Source organism: Anas platyrhynchos, chromosome 19, assembly GCF_047663525.1.
Source record: "Anas platyrhynchos isolate ZD024472 breed Pekin duck chromosome 19, IASCAAS_PekinDuck_T2T, whole genome shotgun sequence".
Lineage (NCBI taxonomy): Eukaryota > Metazoa > Chordata > Aves > Anseriformes > Anatidae > Anas > Anas platyrhynchos.
In genome coordinates, this window is record NC_092605.1 from 3,613,862 (window position 1) to 3,635,608 (window position 21,747).

General features: G+C 36.1%; 1 protein-coding gene across 7 annotated transcripts in view; it reads right to left on the reverse strand.

The window, feature by feature from the left end:
- HELZ (helicase with zinc finger) overlaps positions 1-21,747 on the reverse strand; it is an 83,460-nt gene that overhangs the window by 39,673 nt on the left and 22,040 nt on the right. For all 7 annotated transcript variants that reach the window (XM_072025623.1, XM_027471664.3, XM_072025624.1 and 4 more), the window contains 10 exons: positions 21,505-21,629; positions 18,597-18,653; positions 17,908-17,956; positions 17,398-17,473; positions 14,261-14,459; positions 13,075-13,182; positions 12,468-12,765; positions 10,407-10,674; positions 6,300-6,633; positions 1,502-1,632 (listed from right to left, as the gene is read on the reverse strand). In XM_072025623.1, coding sequence (XP_071881724.1) covers positions 1,502-1,632; positions 6,300-6,633; positions 10,407-10,674; positions 12,468-12,765; positions 13,075-13,182; positions 14,261-14,459; positions 17,398-17,473; positions 17,908-17,956; positions 18,597-18,653; positions 21,505-21,629 — 1,645 coding nt within the window. The remainder of the gene's footprint in view (positions 1-1,501; positions 1,633-6,299; positions 6,634-10,406; positions 10,675-12,467; positions 12,766-13,074; positions 13,183-14,260; positions 14,460-17,397; positions 17,474-17,907; positions 17,957-18,596; positions 18,654-21,504; positions 21,630-21,747) is intronic.

Sequence of the window (21,747 nt, forward strand, 5' to 3'; positions counted from 1 at the left end):
AAAGACAGTTCTGAGTCAGTCAGAACTACTGAATCCCAAGGTAGGGCAAACCAAGCCACCACATGGAGAAAAACAACATTAATTACACTGACTTAAACACAACTACAACTATTACATATGTAATTTACGTATATAAAAATATAAAGCCATTATACAAATAAATTATATCAATTACAACTACCATGGAAGTTTCTCTAAATACAAATTTCCTGGCATAAAACAGAAAAAGTTCTAGCTTACTTGACTTACCTCCTTTTTATTGAAATCACTGCTTACTTTTAGATTATTCCTAAATACTATTTCCCTGCAAGATTCACCCAAAACTTAATTAAGTCAGTGAACAGATTGTCATTGTCCTCCATTAGCTCTGTAGTATAGCTCCGTGCAAAACCCTTCGTTCTGCCTTTACTGTCAAAGCTTTGATACGTGCAGCAATCATCCTCACCAGGAACACTGCACCCACCCTTTCATCATCTCTTTTCCTCCTACACTTCCAAAGAGGAACTGAACTTTTTTCAGTAATTTTTGTCTTAGGTTGTCTAGCTGTCTGAGGTTTCTGGCCAGATCACCTTCCTTTTCATTCTTGAGCTATCTTCCATTTTGCACTGCGCTGCAATCACACAGTTTAATTCTCACCTCCAAGACACAACACAACTACCCGCGTGCTGTACAGCCTATCAATTCCACATACCTCTCGTTTCCCTGGTGTCCATCTAAGTACAGAAACTCCATGCCTTTTTTATCCTTCCCCATGCACCAGGAATATTGACCATACTCCCTGAGCCATGAAGCCTCACGTTTCTCTTCCCTACATTTCCTCTTTGAGACAAACTATTTTCACTGCATTACTGCATCCTTCTAAGTTTTCTCAAAAGTATTTATATAACGTGCGTGTTTATATTTCATAAAGGAAACTATAAAACGTGTGTACAGAGAATCTCAGGACTGCTTACAAGTGCAGTGTTAGTTCTTCTAAGCCTTATTCCCATACCCTTCCCCCCACCCTTTTTTCTTTCTTTCTTTTTTTCTCCCCCCCCCCCCATCCCCTTCAGTGATATGTACAAATTTGGGTCATTGCATCAAACTCAAAGAGTATTAATGGTTGCTCATGCAAATGAAAATCTGCATGCTTAAGATCCTGCACAGCACAGTCCTTGTAACCAGTATTTACATTTCTATAAAGTGCATATTTTCAATGAAGAACAGAACAGTAAATAATCATAGGAGTTTTGTTTTCTACAGCTACAATGCAACTGCAATGCCTATTAAACATCACATTTCAACCTCCGGGAAAAAAACAATCAACAGATTCTAGTCCTCAGAGGATCGGTTTTCTTGTTTTATTTAGAACACTTTCACTCCCTTCTCTGAACCATCCTCACCATTAATGAAGAGAAAGACATATTTCCTGTTCTAGGGCAGATTTCAGCCATCTGTTATGAGAAATTCAATACTGCATTACCATACGATCTTTGATATTAAAGTGTTTGTATTCTTGTACCTGTTGGGACTCCAGGGTATGGTGGGAGTCATGCTGACATCTGGAAACAAAATACTGTTGTCCTTAATCCTGTCCAAGGCATAATGCATTTCACAGAGGGGTAAGCGATTTAACTGAAACTGAAGTTCAACCTACAGTACAAAATGAATGAATTAATAGATGAACAAGAATGATTTATTTAGATAACACTCTTTAGACTTGGCTGCATATCATAAATTTTTATCTTCCTGCAACTTACTGATTCTCAGAAGAAAACAACAAATATCAATCAAAAGATTTCCAATAAAATTAACTTGCCCTGTTTTGCTTTGAAACTAAGAAAAATACAGCATCTTCTGTAACATCATTTTGTTGTTTGATTTTAAGATTAGATTCCACTGCAGTTTCTGAGAGGGGGAAAAAAAAAAGGGAAAATGTCCTTGGAATTATTTTTGGAATATAAAAAATACTCCTTGAAAATATTATTTTCCTAAAACACCATTTTTAAATATGTAAGCTTCCATCCCTTATTGTAAGAACAACCTGAAAAGAACAATGGACCGGAAACTTTTACAGATGAACAGATGATATAAATCAGATCTGTGACCAGCAGAGATAAAATCCAAACATCATTTAATTCCAGTCAAATGTTCTGGTATAATACAATTTGTCACTTGTGTTGAGTTGTTAGAACTCTCCAAAAGGTAATTTCTAAAATGTAATTGTTTATCAATACATACTTTTGTGTGTCCCCTAAATTATTTGTGTTTTAATGCCAGTAAGTAAAAGAAAATGCCAATAAAATTTGGGTACAAAGTTAGACTCAAAATGCAGAGCGTATTAACGTCCCTGGTTAAATTTAGAACTGAACAATGGACAGTGAATTTACTTTATATACACTAAATTTATTTAATTTATATACACTAAATACACTATACACTAAATTTATTTAATTTAGTGTATATACACTAAAACAGTAAAGAAAGTTTCTAAATCTTATGACCAGATAAAAATAGTTTCTGTGGGAAAGAATTCATAAAAACAATCCATACAGTTTATAACTTACACACATTTAAATTTGCAACTGTGAATCTCTCCAAAATCAAGTGATCTGATCAGAGCATTGAGCCAAAGACCCAATGTTAACTACTAGAGAAGCCTATATCAATAATTTGACAAAAAATTGCACTAAAACAAATCACAGAAAAACATCTCAATCTGCTGAGGAACTTCACGTAACTGACAGAAATTTTTAGAGGTTTTTTTGAAAGCATTGTTATTGATCACTATATCCTCACGTAATTACCGTGCTACAACTCTAACGAGCATTTTGTAATTAAGTAATAGCAAGTAAGCACTTTTCTGAGATCTACACTGCTGTGACCAGGCTGACAAACAGCCAGGCAAATTCTTTCAACCTGTCCAGGAAAAGCACCCCTTGGTGACCTAGAAAACACCCTGGCAATACCCGAAACGTCTCATGGCACCTTTCTGACACTTTCAGGGCCACCAGGCAGCAGCAGCTCACACAGCAGTGGCCCAGTAGGCGAGGAAGCTGAGGCGCAACCAGAGGCCCAGGGGCATGAGGGGCCCAGCTGCAGCCCCCCGGGACCCCCAGTCACACAAACTCACGTCAGATGACCAAGGCAAAGACCTGCTCTCAGACCTGTTTTCTCCTCTATTAGAGGCCGTTATTTCTTAATCACACTTGAGTCTCGTGACAATTATTGCCACCAGTCAGAAAGCTCAACAGACTCAGAATATATTTGTAAACGGTCTTTTCTAACAGCTTCTGTGAAGGCTTTAATTCAAAGTCCCAGCCAACTGAAATAAGTTTTCTTCATGTACGGACAAGAACTTCTCTGCACTGTGACAACATGCCTCATTCCAAGCCATGTTACCTTCTCTCACAAGCTCCTCCCCTGGCGGAGCCATTTAGCCTTCCAGTACTTTCTATGCTCTGTGGGTGTACTGCCTGGACCCAATGCCCCATTACCTGCCCAAAAAGTCACTTCCAGCCACAGGAATCAGACCTGTAAAAGCCTTGTGTACGTGTAATCTTCATTACTCTAAGATCATCTCTGTCAATAGTATTTGCAAAACACAGCTCTTAGCATTTCCTTTTTCTAGTATATCTAACCACACTGTTCACACCATTATGCAGCACGTAAAATCAATGCTAGCTTTGCTGTAAATAAACATCTGCTTGCATCAGTACAGATTGTAGCCGTTAACTTCCCATCTCTCACAGGTATAAAGACATTAAATATTCATTTTCACTATCACGTTTTACAGCAACATGTATAACTGTAACTAAAGAAAAGGGCAGCACTGGATCCGTACAACAACCTGGAGCTCACTGAAACTACTGTAACTGCTAGGAAAACTTTTGCTTTAAATAGTATACATGAATACTCAGGAAGTTTTTCCCTCTCTGTTCCAGCCTATGCCTACCAGTGCCTCAGGAAAGACCCAGGCCTTTAAAAGCAGCGTGGTTTAGCACCTGCCAAGAACAACAGCGACGGCTTGTGCCTGAGGGTGACCCCGAGCTTCCTTCCATGCTGTGTCCTGTCCGTGCCTACCCAGGGCCGATCCGTCTGCCTGACAGCATCCTGCAGATGTTAGGAATAGCTTCCAAGCAAGAGGAAAAACGTCTGTGCTCAGAAAGACCCAAGGCTGACAAGAGACCACCCTGTATTAGAGCAATAATTTAAATGCAGACAAACTATAATGCTCATCTGAGCAACATTTTAATGGCCTTTTCTTTGAGTCCAAGTAAGGTGCTTGGCATTAAATGCCTCATATTATCTACCAGCATTCTCCACTTTCTTTAACAGCTTGTGATTTGTTTTGTTTTTAATGCAGTTTGGATTGAATCACATAGTTATATTTGCTGTTGCACAGTACTGAATGAGGCCATCTGTGTAGGAGAGGCATGTAACCTGCTTTAATAAACATTCCAGAATAAGAAAACAGTGGGAAAGGAAGTTAATCCATTGCCAGTTTCACAGAAGACGACACAGAACAGAGTATCCACTCCAAAAATAAAACAGTCTCATGTTAGTTTGGTCACCAAAAAGAGCAGCAGCCAAGGGGCTTTAAAGCAGCAGTTTATTCCATCCCACCTTTAGGAGCAGTGCACTTGATCAGAGCCAGAATTGTGTGTTTATTACAGGTAAGACAGGACAACAGCCAAGTCAATTAGGAGGAAGTTTCAAGGATGAATTGTTAGAAGAAGAAAGGAAAATAAGACCATTAGTTTATCCAAAACATACAAAAATAAACGTTGACTAAATTGCTCTTAACAATCTCATAGGGATTACTAAAAGCACTGGAGACAATGGCAAGATTTCCATCTTCAACACAAACCCTACACATCCGAATTGTAATACACTCTGTTCTAACCTGAAGGATCCCTTTCCACATCTTTAGGCAGTACTTTATCAGAAAAACTTCCTTTACAATTGTGATTCATTAAAATATAGGTAACCGCTTATGGATTTGACCACCAGTTCACTGATGTATGTATGAAGTACTGCATGATTTCACAAACAAACTTAGGACCCAAATCTTAATGGAGAATAGATTTGCTGCCTCAGGCTAAGTTTTACAAGGAAAACAAGCCAGTTACTGAAGCTCCAGCTCATTTTGCATTCCAGTGGAGTTTTTGATAGAATCAATTAGTAGGTTTAATTATTGTTTTAAGAAAACAAACACAAAACCAAGAGCCCAGAAGAACATAAGTCTTCCCAGGCCAATTAGCCACATTAAATTAAGACATTATTATTCTTGTATGTTTCTCCAAAACAAAATGAATGGGAGGAGAGAATTATTTGGTGAAAATACATTCAATTCTAGCAATTCCAGTGACCTTAATTTGAGGTCATTACAATTTAGTAACAAAGCTGATCACAAGTTCTATAGCAGACAAGCAGGGAATGTGTGGGAAGACTGCAAGTATTTAACTTAACTAAAGCTTCGTCTTCCCCTGCGTGTACTTCCACTTACGCCTCATGCACTAACTACACTATGTCATTTAAAAGCAGATTTTATCCCCACCCATTTCATGTCAACTATAAAGTACACAAAATCTTCATCTTACTGCCAACACAATTTTATCCAGCAAAAGTGTTAGAACTCTTCATTTTGTGACCAAATGCCTCCAAGACAGATATTTAAGTGTCAAGGGAGAGACAGCCTTGGAGGCAAGTATCACCACTGTGAAACAAAGAATATGCATCATTAAAGTATTTGTTCACATTCCTCATGCCTCCATTTATACAACCCTCATCATCTTCATCAAGAAAACAGTGTAAATTCAAAACTTTTCCACTGAAAGACAATATTCCTTTTGTTTTGGATATGATCTCAGAAGGCAGCACAAGGCCCATTCATAGCCTCAACAGATCTTACTAAAAATTAATCTCACCTCAGGTCTAGGAACAGGCGTAGTGGAAATCACAATAACACAAGAATGAGAAGATACGAAATCAAGAGCCCAAGATACAAATTACCACAGGGAGAGTTCTATAGTTGACTACATCAAGAGGAGCAGAGATTTTTATTGGAGAAAAAAAATCATAGCAATAGAAAACTTCCTCCTTTGACTTCATTAAGAAAAGGTTCCTGAGGACTCTGGTGATGTATATGCACATATTTATAAATAAAATTCACCCATCTGAAATTTTCATCTGTGCTCTACTTTCTTTGTATGATGAGGCATAGAAAAATTCCTTTCCGTATCTTCTAGGAATTACTTTGGGTGGAGCTGAAAAAGACACAACTCAAACATGCCAAAACAGCTTCCACTCAGCCTTACCTGCATTTCACAATCTGCCCGAAGATTAAGTTCTTCACAGCATTCCCTGGATACCCTCAAGAAGATATAATCTTTTGTTTTCTCTTCAATAGCTGCTTCATAAACCTTCTCTTTGGTTCCTTGGGTCTGTACTGATTTCTCTTTAGTGACAGGCAATAAATAAACAGCATTGACTTTGGTCATCACCAGCCGTCCAGCCAAAGTGTCTTCTGAAAGCGTTTCAGTGAGCTTAAAGCGTCCAAAAAGTTGTCCATTTTGGGCATATTTTGCACCTCCAGAAACCCCAGTGAGCATGAAGCTTGCTACAATCTGCAATTGCACTTTTATGTTGAACCTAAGTAAGAAAACATCTAGTCAGTGCAGAAAAAATGCTCAGATCTGGAGACTTCATGCAAACAGAAAAGATTCACTGCCTTAGATTCTGAGCATATAACTGTTAAACAAACAAGTACAGCCAAAGGTAAAAGAATCAACTTCAACAAAGCTTTAAAAAAAAAAAAAAAAGCTATGCATGTTCCAAAGCAGCAAAACTTTGTATTTAAATAGTTTATAAGGTTATGTTATTTTCCCTGATATATTAGGTATTCAGGGAGAGACAGCAGATTAAAATTCCTGTTTATTCCATGTATCTCTTCCAGGTTACACACCAAAAAAGGTTATCTACATCTTGACAAAGGGAAATGGTATTATTTCTACAACTGAGATGGATTGATTAAAATGCTTCCTTAAAATCACAATGTGGGCGTAAAAATGAGACATTTTTATCTAAAATGAAGGAATGGCATTGCAGGCTCTGCCACATAAGCCATCTATCCAAAGAACTCCTCTTAATAGCAAATTCATCCTATAACCAGAGATTTTAAAAAAATCATTTCTAGTAGTTCCTACTTTCAAAAAGTCACATACATAACACATGATTTTTATCGACCTCTCACCAATACACAGTAATCTCCTCCTAGAGTGTCTGGCTTGTTTTTAAAAACATTTTTTCAACCTGATTTTAAAAATAACAAAGAAATCTGTCACTCCTGTTAACGTTCGATTATCAGCAACTTTTTCCTGACAAATTACAGAAAGAAGTAAAAAACAAAGGTTTTCACAAACAAAATTTCTTGGAAAAAAATATTTTCTTATGATACTCACCCTGTTTTATTTGATTTGTTCATCTTCTTAAAATTCATATTTTAAACTAATGAACTCGTGGTTATAGTTTAAGACCTGTACTATCAGGGACCATAAGCCCGTAACAATGAAATCCAACATTTCATCTCTGTTGGAATTTAAACATTGAATATATTTTGCCATATTTACCAAATCATAAAAGTCTTCCAGAAAAAAAACAACTGCAAGTTTGCCCCCTTGTGGAAATAGTTGCTTCTTTACATAATACGGGCAATTAAGTCAGATGCACATTTCACATTCCTCCACCCCGAAAAAGCAACAGATGTCATCCTACTGAACATGAATTCCTTCTGTTCATCACTAACTGCAAAGGTTGCTTTAACTGTAGCTCATGGAGCAATCACTCAAAAGAATGCAGTTATAGAAAATGTAAGATTTAAGTGTAATCCTTCCAATTTCTACATGTGCTAAAAACAAAACAAAACAAACTTTGTGTATTAATGTGCTAGAATATTCTGAAGTGCCCATCAGTGAATCAGCAACACCTAAAACAGCTCAAACCACAGTCAGATAATTGTTACCATATTGCATAGATTAGATTTCACAGAATAAACAAGAGCTCTGCATTGTTACTAAGATACAATCATGTGCCGTTGTGAATTTATTTTATAAATACCCATAAAAACTTCCTAAAACCAAATCCCCAGGCTGCTAAAAATGTACCATCTCAAACTCTGATTTGTGGAAGCCTGCTGGAGAACAGTAGTACTGCCATGCTGAGACAAATTATTGTCTTTATAAATGACTAAACTGATTCTATTGTGCTAAAGGAGATAAGAAGTTTACAGGTTATCAAACAATTTCCAGTGAGTAAGCTGACACCTTCTGGCAAGCTGTTAAACTACAAAATCATCTAAGGATCTTATTTTAAAGTCAAAAGTTGCTTCTTCCATCCATTCCTCACCTTTGCTTTGAAGGTTTATTAAAATAAAAAAGATTTCAGTGAGGTTTATACAAAACCAACAGTCTTTATACTGAGATTTTATTTTTATTGGGAGGAATTTATGTTCCTCCAAGCACTGCCAAATTAAATCAAGTAAATATTTGATATATCATAAATCCATCCAGTGGCAATGCAGACTATAAATCCCTAAATGGCAAGTAAAGCCATTCTGAACAAAGCCACATATAACATTTTCTTAACAGCAAATTCAACATATTTCATTTTACATTTATATCTACAGTTCAGACAAGGTGTGCAGTATGACATTTACCTATGCATTGATAAACTGTTATACATAGTAATGATAAAAACAAATTTATTTTCCATTAAAGCCAGTATTATAAGACTGCACAGCCTTTAAGATAAATCTGTTCTGCAAGTCTGGCAGCAGAAAGCGTGGAAGGAGCTCTACATTGCTATGTATTATCACAGACTCACTAATGTTCATACAGGTGATGACCCAAAGTCTGAAACAATGTTATCCCAGAAACCAAGAAGTCATCAGCAGCATTGTTAGAACACAACAATCCACTTCAATGTGAACTGCAGACACTCATGTTATTCCAGTCCTGCCAGAAGAGACCGCGTTGACAACTCCACTGCTTTTATGAGATGCATACACAAACCCATTAGAGAGTAGCAGCTCATCAACATTTTGACTCATGACACCACTTCAGAGGTATTACAACCCACTTGCATTTGTATTTCTGGGCCCTCTTCTAGGCTTGTAACCCTGGCACCTCACTAGAGAATAGCATGTGTGTGATCTCAGCCACAGAGGATCAGGAAAGTGTGTTAGTTCGAGCCTTGCTGCAATAAAGTGGGTCAGCTACAAGATCAAAAGAATATTTCTGTCATCAGCAGTATCAAAACAGAAGATTTCAAGAACATTATTAAAACTTACTTTTACTAATCTACCAGATTGAAAAAGAGCAGCAAAAACTTATCAGTGAACCAAAAGGGAAGCATTACACAGAATGCACTCCTTATTCTTTCGTTTCTACAGGCATGCTGCTGTGTGCTTTCCTATGAGGAACAGAAGCGTAATACTTAATGTGAAAATTCACTGTGTAAAAATACTGCCTACTTCTGGATTATATTTCATAATGTTTACTTTAAACCCACTTTTGTTTTAAAAAGCCTTAGAAAAGTGATTATAAATATGTATGATGGAGAACATTTCTGCATGCTGGGGAATCTTCAAGCATTATTCCTCTCTATGTTAGATTCCAGCTCAAAAGCAGAACACAGCAGAGATGAAAGATACAAAGCAGAGTTCAAATGTACTGCGCTTCATTTGAGATACAAAAAAGAAATGGTACCATTTTTCTGCCTTATGAACATTAGAAATACAACTGGTAATGGCTGTAATACACAAACAAGAAATGTATACTATGCCTTTTACTAGGAACTTTTATTCAGAAGCTAGCTTTCAGCCTGTTTAGAGAACAAGATATTAGCTGCCACCTCACCACAAGACCAGAGTTTGAGCTAAGTGCAATTCAACCTTTTTTTCTAAAAAGAATTTTAAAAAGGAAAAAAGGAAGAAACCTCCCTGAATGGTTTGTATACAAAGATTTTATATATTACTTTGCCATAAATGATTTTACCAAGGAATAAAAAAAATAAAAATAAAAAATGATGCATTTCTTTTTCACAGAGAGACAAAAAACCTACAAGCAAAAATTATTTTTACAGGTACTAGCAAAACATTGTGCAACAGCTGTTCAGTGACTCCAACTGATATGTATAACTTGCTTTAAGTGAGCATCATTAAATTATATTCATTAACTGCTAGTCTCTTTCATCTAAAGTTTCTATTTTCACACTCGTATTCAGCTTTATCTCTAAGAAACAAGAAAACTTAATATTTTAACTTATCATGTAAGTTTAATTAAAAAAAAAACAAAAAGATTATCATCATCATTTTAATAGGACAGCACCAAGTATGTAAGATATAATTTTATAAATGTATTACTTACTTGCTAACTTCCTTATACTGTGCTATTTCCTCAATATAAAGGAGGTCATGCAACCGTGACTGATAGTTGGTCTTGGTCAATGATTTGTCCAGGACAGATTGTGTAAATAGCTGGTCAGCAGAGAGAGGGATTTGGTATCTGGTAAGAAGGCTCTTCTCCAATTCAGTAGTTTCATTAGGCTCAAATTCTACAATAGTCTTAGAAGTAGAATCCCAACGCTTAGCTGTGGTTAGTAGCTGTTGCCGTGCATGCATCAAGTATTCAAGATCTGGATATGGAGACGTAACAGGGAAAGGAAGTCAGTTCAAGCTCTCTCTGTTTTCAAAACAAACACACACTACTAAAAACAATCCCATTAGAGAGAATGAACCAAGTGTACGTCTCTCTTTTGCCTACAACAGTTTTAGTAAATTCATTGCTAAACTTATCACCCCTACTTTTCAGGTGTACACAGAGAACAAGCAGGCTCTCAAATAAAACAGAGAAAATACATAACCAGAAAATAAAATATTCTATGGCTAGCAAATGGAAAGCATACAGATAAACAAGGAAAGCACTTTTAATAGAAAATTGCAAGTAACTTTGCAGGATTTGCCATCACAATGTGCTTGTAAAGCCTAACTGCATCATCTCTTTTTGAAAATATAACGTAATGAAGAACTTTACAAAATGTAATATGAAATTAAGAAGGTAACAAAAACAAGTCAATGAAATAGGCAGCAAGAAATCTTTGCATTTGCAGCATTTTGAAAGCCTTTAAAAATAAAAGATCTGTAGCACCATATGTGCATTCTGCAGATATCTGTATTGTGTGTGTAAAATTAGTTTGCTAGGCACAACGTTGGAAATGTAACCTAACATGATATTAAGTTAGAAAACTAAAGTTAGGAAATTAATTTTTCAGTACACGCTCAATTCAGGTACCTTGTAGGTTAAACAAGAAGCAGAAGACCAAACATTGTCTACAGCCACCCAAAATATATCCACTAACACAACAAAAACACTGTGATACCAACGTTATACCATGTCATGTCAGTTCATGAGTTTGGCATTTGCTATTCAGTTTCTTCTAATTAGTGTTGGAAACATTAACCTCTTATGTGTAAATAAATACCAGGAATAAAAATCTGTTGCTTTGTTTTATCTTTCTTTTTCCTTCCATTTTTTCCTTCTTCCTGCTTACATCCTAGTGCTAGAATTCTGTTCTTTTGGTGTTTTTCTTCCTGAAATCTTCATAGAAAATTACCATACTCTATCCCACTTTCTTGCCTGTTGCCAAGTGACACAGTGACTTATATTTAGCTCGCTTAATCTTTTGCCATAAGTCAAATTTCTTCCTTCTTTTCTGTAGTTCAACATCCTTCAATTCATTGACATCTTTCTGATAAGTTATTTCAGTAGTTGACAAAGAAGTTACTTTGTAAGTGAGAAGCACAGCTCAATTTCATAAACAGAATACTTACAAAGTAACCCAATAGAATACTTGCAAGGTAACATTTTTTTTTAACTTGAATACACACAAAGAAGTTACATTTTCTTTGCATTTTCAAAATTGGTGTTACAGCAAGTTGATTTACAAGCCTAAACTTTGCCTCTTGCCTTTGACAACTCCAGTCAGACATTGCAAGAAAAAAAAACGACACCTCTCAGATAGTCTTCCTTAATTAACAATGAATTGTCACAGAAATGCTTCATCTTTCTACTGACCTTCTACATGCTTAACATTTTCATCAATCCAAGAATGCATATAAAAACATAAACATACTTTAACTTCCTGTGCTGCCCTTCAGACACATACTGAACTAGAAATTCCTAGCATTTTGACAAGATTAATCCTGGTACATGGTGCAACAGTCATAAGGTAGCTAACTCCCCTGAGTCCAAGCCAATTTACACATTCTGAAGCTTCTGTCCACCGCTTAATATTCCTAACCGTGAGGATGAACAAAGCGTATAGTGATAGATGTTCAACAGCTGTTAATACAGATGCTGATCTGCCCAGAAACATGAAAAAAACATTAAAAGTTTCCATTATTCAAAAATTTTTTTTTCATACATTACCTTCAGTTGAAGCAGCATCAATCATTACTCGTTGCATGAGGACTGGTTCTAATCCAAAATCAAACACAACAGTTTGGCGAAAAGTTCCAAAGATTTCTGTGTTAAAGGCTATACTGACTTTGTATATATAATGATCTATTCCATTCTGGACCATCTTTCCTCCTATCCATTCCTGACAGTTTTCTGGAACTTCTTGTGATACCTGGGTAGTGCTGTCTCCAGCAGATATTGCAACGATACTGAAATGTGGACGATGGGCATCATAAAGCAATGCCACTCGATACAGCATTCTTGCAGGCTATAAAGAAAATGCAAGGGTTGAAGTAAAGTGTGTTGAAAAACCAAGATTATTTCAGGAATATGTTCATTCGCAATCAGACAATAAGAGCTTATAAGAATTCTCAACTTGATAAAGCAGGTACAAGAACTGCCTGCTTCCCAGAAATCAGGGCACTCGATACATAATCACAAGGGCTGTTGGAGAAGGAATGGTGCTAGGCAATTGTTTTATTTTAAAAAGAAGTATTATGCAATCTAACCACAAAAGCCTATGGACCACATTCTAACTTTTATTATCAACTCAATGTCAAAAGATAAGTTATCCTACCTTACAAGTGAGAGCAAATGTCCACATCTGATGAGACTTTTTGGTGGTAACAGTTACTGATAGCTCAGGATTATGTTCTACTCTCACTCCTTCTATACTTTCACTAAGCTAGATTAAAAGAAAAAGAAGATAATATTAAACTTCTACAGCCAATACCAAAGTAAAAGCATTTAGGAAAAGGTATTTTTGAACAAAGTAAAAAGAATGGCCTCCCAGATTGTGCAGGATTGATGCAAGTCCTGCGTTGGAATTAAATAAAATATGTGCTACTTCAGAGATAAGCAATACAAATCCACTAGATCATACTATGCAAGAAAAGAGTACAACCATTTATGGACAATTAACCACAGGACTTAATTTTCAAAATCCAACTTAATTGTAGATGTTTAAAATAGAACATGATTTCATGTGGAAAGAAGGATCTGATGCAATGAGGCCCAAAGACTGTATTTCCAGAAGACCCCAGATCTCAATGACATCAATGAGAATTCTAGAGACACCAGGAAACTAGAATGAGGCTTTCTACTCATTAATCCATTTTGCAGGAAGTCCACTCTTCCCAGACTTTAATCAACAATAGATGGACCGAAAACTCCTTAGGGTCAGTGGTAAGTAGAGCTGGTCGAATGTCACAAAAACATTCTTTGGAATTCCCAACAGCTGCTGAGTTTGATCATAGCCATACCCCTTGCTCTTCAGGATTCAAACTTTTTTGAACATTGGGGATTGGCTGTTCTTCATAAAAGAGCCTGTGGCTACAGGCAAAAAAAAAGGAGCCACACACAAACAGTATCGTCCAGTAAATCATGAAAGCTTCACCATTTATTGTTCTCCGGTTTAAAAAGTTTTGCTATCCAGTCAAAGAACAGAAACAATACCATGAGACTTGGCTGACTCATCCTGCACTGGGAATAATACATATGCAAAATGAACACTGATTAATCCACAAGCTGTAATTCACAAACTCTTCCTTGAATTCCTGAAAAGAATAAGTACATTTGCAGAAATCAGACCAAGTCTCTGGTATCTTTGCAAGAAGACACAGGGCAGGACGGAAAGGGGAGCAAATTGGTTTGACAATTTCTTGGTAATGAGTAATTCGACCAGCTCTGATAGTAAGGGCCAAAAACAGGCTCATCTGTTAGTTTTAAATATGAGCACATAGGGAAGTAGTATATTTTCTTACCACTTTCTCAGGAGATAACGAATTCATCCATTTCTCAATCAAGGTTTCCATATAACTGCCCGAACACTGTTTGTTTTCCTTCTGCTGTTTTAATCTGATCAAGCGGGAAGCATATCGTTTTTGCCATTCTGTTAGCTCTTCCTGGGAATGTGCTGAAGTACACTGTGCACCGTACCTGCAGATCCCTTGCTCTAAAAATCTACATAAAATAGGAAAAACGATTATGCCTTGAATGTTTTGGTCTCCAATTAAAAAATGAAATTTATCAAGATTTTACTCTTAAAGCCAGAAGGACATTCTTGAAGTCTCTCTCTGAACTAAAGGCAGTTCTAGTCCATGGGAACTAATTTGGAAATATATAAATGTACACAGCTTTTTGTAAGAGAGGCAGCAGCCTCTCTTACTGCTAAGTGAAATATATCAAATTTCTTTGAAACATATGGGGACACAAGTCTTCTCACGAAATTTCCAGCTTCAAAGAAAAATAATCAAGTGTTTGTACAGCAATTAACATGAGATCATGGACCATCCCTGAAATTGCTAGGCACTGTATTAACATGAATAAAATGCTGTAATAAGGGAAGATATAGCATAATTGCCTCCAACAGTTAATGCTATTAGCTGTTAAGTGCTCATTCAGCAGTTTTTCCCAGAGCAACAGTGACATCACGTGGTCTTTTCTATTAAATACACGTACACAGAAATGATCTCTCAAGGAAAAGGTTTAATCCTCTTGGTGAAGAGTGCATGACTCTAAAAGATCTACTCCTTGAAACGGTTCTGGATTTATTAAAAAAGTCCATTTTTCATGTAATAACACATGCTGTTGCATCAAAATTAACAATATTCCTAATGTCTATGCACAATTTAAGCATTCTAGTTCTCAGATTCTCAGAATTTATTGCAAATGTGGGCCAACTATTACTTAAATGCCTATATAGATTATGAACTACTTTTTATAATTAGGTGCTGCATGAAATTTAAAAAACACAAGGCAGTATCTGCACTTTAATCATACTTCAAAAGTGAAGCCCTTAAAAATGGAGATACAGACCAGGCCAGAAGGGTTTTGGTTTGTGTGTTAATGCAAGCATCACATTTATAATAAATAAAGTCATGAATGCTGATCTCTGTCAAAATATTAAATCGATGGGAAGTCTGTAAACACAACTATATTTGAATTTCACGTAGACACCAATATATATACTTATATTAAGAACCTCTTCCTACACTGATGATTTACTGCAAAAGCAAAAGGACCAATACTCCAAGGCTAAATGAATACAGAAGTGAGCACCCCACATCAAAGAACATAGCCGAACATCATCGGTGACTGAATAACCTTTCCACAGTAAACATTATTATGTAATGTAAAATATAATGTGAATTAGAATGTGACTTTGAGCTATCTGACAAAAACAAATAATACCTGACTATGACATGAAAACCTTGCAGCAAAAATACTTGGATAACCAGGACACACTTGTATCACTGATTGTAATTTGATTTAGCATACACATTTCTTAAAGGAATGGTATAACTATTTAAAGGTTTAAGTGCCCAAATGGCAAATAAAATAAGCGTGATATATACTATGTTATTACTAGAGGTGTTCTCAAGCTATGTTGCTTAATATATTTTAAATTAAAATATTTTTCTTGGTAGTCAGTTTCAACGTTGTATTGCACATTTTCAAATTCAGCACTGCATTGATGTATTAAAATGCTAAAGTACAATTATGATCTTTATGCCCCAAAGTAAATGGAGCACAAGCATAAAATAAATTGTTGACCTGTTCTTATTAGCTATCCAGCAGACTTTAAAATGTTTTTCCTTTTCATTATTTAATAAGAAAGCATATTACCTTAAAAAATTGTCATCATTATGCTAATTTTCCAAATTTTCAGTGTTAATAGACACTTTGTTTTCCCCTAAATGCTTAGTTTCTTATTTAGTACAGCTGTTATTCTGTAACTTCATTATCCAGAATAAATACGATGTACTCCTACTGCTTTATGGCACACAGGGGAAAAATAAACCACAACTTCAAAAAAATCCATATTCAGTACTTGTAACTGCCCCCTTATAAGGAAGCTAAAATATTTAATCCATGGTTGGAATGCTACTGTTCATACGGATTTGCTGAGTAAAAGCACATCCTTCTCACTGTAAACATAAGTAGTGTGCATAAGAAGGTAACCAGTAAAGCTAATCACAGCTTTCGTGGAAAAACGTTTCAGAGCAGAGGTTGGAAACATGGTATGGATGCTGCTCAGACAGTCATCATGAATTTTTTATACTTTTTTTTTTTTTAATTTAAATGTCAATTATGCATAAGATCTGCTAAAAGTCAACAGCTGGCAGGATTTAGCAACTCTACAAAATCACACCCAATTTCAGCAGATTCAGTTGTATCAACTAAAAAGCAAGTCAGATTGCTACCCACGCTGATAATAAGATATAAGTTACAGATATGGCAGAATGAAGTGCACGATAATTGTTTTTCACCATATGTATTAACTGTAACTACTTATGTAAGTAATACTGTGTTATCAATATAAACCACAGGAAAATTTGCCTAGTGGACTGAAAAAGAGAAGGAGAAGAAACCTCAATACAAGCACAAGCACTTTGACTTTCAGCAAGGCAATTCACCTCTACGTATATGAATTTAGGCAAAATGGACATAATGAGATCCGGAGGGAAACTGCAAACATTTTTTTATCTGAAGATAAACCTCATCTACTCATCCTACTTCTCCAAAAGCATGCACCCTATCTACTGTCAAAGTACACTTCACTGTGCTTCAGCCTGCTAACGATGCTGTCTGTGGAAGTGAACTTGTCACATCTCTGAAATTATACAAATTAAAAAAGGGAGGGGAGAAAGATACTGCCTTGTCACTAGAAAAATGTTGCTCAAACTACTCCTATGACAACAGAGCAAGTGATTTTATTTTACAGAAGAAATGAGGTGGCTCTGCATCTACTGACCCATCCAAAAACCCGTGAATTAATCAACTCCTGTTCTAACAAGTACCTTCATGTTCCTAACCTCCTAATCATTCTGTTAGCAGCTTAATAAAGAGGAAGTGTTATGATGCCTTAGAGAATGTTGGTATAAAGCATTCAATTTACCTTTTACATAGTGTATATTCTTCACTGCTTGTGACTCCTCTGGGTGGAGGGCGGAACTGCCAGCCATCCCGGGACCCTGCGGGGTAGTCAAGAGTCAGGTTACTTGTCCAATAGCCAAGTATTTATGAGTCTGATAGTAACTGTCCAGGGAACCATGTCTTTAAACATGAACCCAAATTGTATTCACAAGAAAAAACATCCACCAAAAAAAAAAAAAGTCTACCCCCTAACAAATTAATTTAGAACAAAGGATTAAAGGGTATGAAGGCAAGTTTCAAAGATTTTGCAGAATGGAGCAAGCTCTGTTACAACACTTTGACCAATAATTAGAAACTTTTGCCTTCAAATTCAAACGATTTGAACACAAATTCTACCTCAGTCCCCAGAGTTCATCAAGATAAACAGTCAAGCCTGCTTTCTCCTTTCTAACTGCTATCCAGTGCTAAACATTCAAGAATCTTCAAGTCTTCTCACCACAAGATGAAGCAGCTTTGGAAATGATTTACATACCTTCTTCTAAATCTTCTACATGATATCCTGATGGTACTTTACCAGCTGCCTACAATTATTAAAAAAAAAACAATTGTAAAGAAACACAAAACAATTTCATCAATAAGAACAACTTTGGCTTCTTTGATTTCAAAAATGTGTTTCAGAACAATCAATAAAAAGCATTCAGAAGTCTGACATCACTTCTAGTTACAAAAATATTTCCTAACTATTAAATTGCTACCATTGATAAAAGGATTCTGACTGGAACACTGAGTTCACTCATCTTTAAAATAAAATTTTAGAGGGTTCCACTCTGTGATCATTTTAACATGGACTGCAATCAAAATTTAAAAGGTCAGAAGCCTAAGCGGTACTGAGATGTCTTTCATCTTTCAATTTACATTAAAAGTAAAACCCAAATCAATGAGAAAAAGACAATACCTAAATAATATACTTTAAATGCTTTGAATTCTTTCTACTCACTACTTTAGCCTATCAGCATGTTTCACTATTTTCTCATATATCATGCAAAACTGGGATGAAAGGCAGCTGAAAAGGTAGGTGGTAAAGACCAACACACCAGTGGAAACAACAGATCTGAACCAGTATGTTCACAGCGAGCCCCAGTCTCCTAGGACACATCAAAACAAGCTTTTCAGCTGCATCTGCTACTACTCATTATTTTCCAATAAAGTGCTCATTATTACCTCTGTTTCTGCAAGAAGTGTTTTCAGTCGTGTCAGATCTTTAGTTACCATCCCGTTCTGGGGGGAGAAGGGGAGGAAGAAAGAACATTAATTTATCAACCTCAAACTTTCACATATATTAAACAACAGCAAGAAAGTTCATTTCCACCACCAAGGAGAAGGGCAACAAGGAAACATGAATTTGATTTGCAGTACACAATTTTAAATGACATACTACTACGTAACACTGAGCAAACACTACGGTGAAAAAGGTGAATTTTACCCTGGTCAAACACAGCACCAGATTTGCAGCGAATATCAACATAGAACAAGCATACACAGAACAATTTGGAAAAAAAAAACTCTTACAAAGTTTGGCTACCACCCAAAACAAGTATTAATAGCTACAATGCTTATTAAATGCTATTCTCCAGAGCAATACTCTGTATACGAGGCAGCCGTGGAGGCATGACAGCCCGATGGACAGGGTCTCTATGCTCTACATCTATACTTTTAGCTGCCAGCCTGCTGGGTGACCTTAAGCAAGTCACTTCACATCTCTATGCCTCAGTTTTTCATCTGCAAAATGTTGATAGTAGTAGTGCCTGCCTTTACACAGCACTTCATAAGCTACTGACAAAAAGCACTATACATCAGCCATGTGCTGCAGTTACTGAAACACTTCATCTCTGAAGGAATCGATAAACTGAACTGTCACTGCCGTTGCAGCAATGGATTCACTTCTTCTTAAGGATGTATTTCACAGATTATCGATTTCTACTGTTTCATAACTCTTTCTGCTCTGATGTAGACTGGGTCGTTTTCAGAGCTTTTACTAAAAAGCAAAGATAAGCCATGTAATGAAAAATAACTGCAGACCCAAGCACATCTGAATTAAGTTCTTTCAAAAGTCAATTTAGCTGAAATAGATAGCTAGTGTGCAACAATTTCACACTCATATAAGGCAAAACTTGGAAGAAAAGAATCTGTGTAGATCTGTGTTTTTATTTCAAAAACTCATGCAAGACTTTAATCAAGTCCCACTGCATGTGCTAGATTTCTCCACGTTTTGACTGTGGTGCTACTGAGCAGCAAAAATTACTGAAAATTTATACACTTAAAAATTCACACACTCAGGTTTTTTTCAAAGTGATTTTTCACTTCTTCAGAAGAAAGGTTGCAAACTGAACGTGCTGAGCTTAAATGTATTAATGCATAAATAAAGTTACCAAGAATCATTTTCTTAAGTCACTGGGGAGGAAACTGGATGGATTCCAGCTCTTCAATAAATTCATTCCAAAACTTTGTTTCATTTCTCCTCTCACACACTGACAGAAGTCAGTAAGTTAGTTTTTGATTTTAATATTCCCACTGAAAACAGCATCTAATGACCTAAAGGTTGTTAAAACTTCTTAAGTTTTGCTTTGGGAAAAAACTCTGGGATTATATATGAAGATGGCTTTCTTTACACAACAATAGCTCAAAACAAGCCTGTGCAACACCGCACATTTCCTACGATAAGGAGCTTTTGGCTAGTTTACTGATACTTTTTTTTCTGAAGGCAAGTTTCCTTTGATCTTGCCAGCAATTTTTCAATGAAACTTTTTTTTCATTAGAAAACAGCAGCCAGACAGAGGAAAATCTTTTATTTACATAAAAATAACTACCAGCAGGGGATGGAGAAAGAGAAGAAAAAAAATTCAGGATGTATTCTGGACAGACAAACAGAATACTCCCTCAGAATCACCCCACTGATTAAGTTAAGCACCAAGACAATTTCAGCTCATTTCAGGTCCTTTCCTAGGTGAATATCTAATTACTGAACTGCACAATCATTCAGTGTTTCTGTATCTTTTGGCTTAATTAATATTTTTTTCAGGAAAAAAAGTTAATTCATAAGTATCTTGTCAGGAAATTGATTCTGTATAACTTATTAAGTAGCAACACAACTCCTTTAATGTACAGGAAAAAATACAAGTTACATTTAACTAATACTGAACATGATAAATTTTTAATAACTTGGCAATGTGTAATTACAAGGCAACATTTATGCATTGATACACCTCAAAAGCAAACTCATTCTCCCTGCTTTTACTTCCCAACATCCCATTTCAAGGTAATGGGCTCTCCTACAATTTCTGATGTCACTTCCACATTCCTCAGTCTGACAGGAGCTGCTCTTGGCTGTGCTACGGCCATTTTTCTGGATTTAGCACCACCAACAGTTCATGGTAAAGAACTGCTTATTATTTAACCTGCATTACAGAAATTAAAAGGATATTATCCTTTGGAGACTTACGTATGTCCTTACTTTTCCCCGTGTGAGTAGTCACACATGAGTCAAAACTGTTAATTACATGTATGGGGTTAAGAACACCCTTGAACTGTCAAAGCTTGTAAAGGTAGAATAGAAGCTTTAAACTCCAACCTTCCTCTTGTCTTGAAATGCAAGGCTTTTTTGTTTTCTTTGTTTTTATCCCTGATAAGCTTTTCTTTTTCTAACAACTTATTGTGAGCTACCTATTTAATAATCCTAGCAATATTCTTTCTGCTTCAAAGGCTGAAGTTATTAAGCGCACACAAAATCGTGTCAGGTGCAATCCAAACAAAATAAAAGTTTGAAGTTTACATTACTTTATTACATTGCCCAAATACACAAATTATTTTGCATTTCTTCATGATTCAGAGCCAACAACCAAAAAAAATTTTCAAAATTTGTACCAACTCCAAGACACTGGCAATGCAACAACGGTATCCTTATTAAATATGCATGCCCATGGACTTATCTTTGTCTTTTCAATAAAAAAAAATTTTTGTTGCAACCTGTCAGTCAAACACATGTTCAGAAGTTTGTTATTAAATACATCCAAAAGAAAAAAGGAAACAAAACTCCGTTCTAAGTTCCATAGCTTACAGCAAACACACTTACCAGTGATTCACCCATCAGTGATTTGGAAAGAACATTAGACACAATTTGCAGCTTCCCTTTAAGATGCATGCAGCAGAGCACTGCACGGAAAGATCCATCTCCCTTGGCCAGCCCCTCTCCCAGCACTGCAACACAAATCAGCAAGTATTAGCTTCATCACAGCATGCATTTAAATAAAGCCTACAGCTTTCCTTCACCTTTAACATGAAAATAACGTCTGAAATTTGAGTTAAGTCCGTGGCT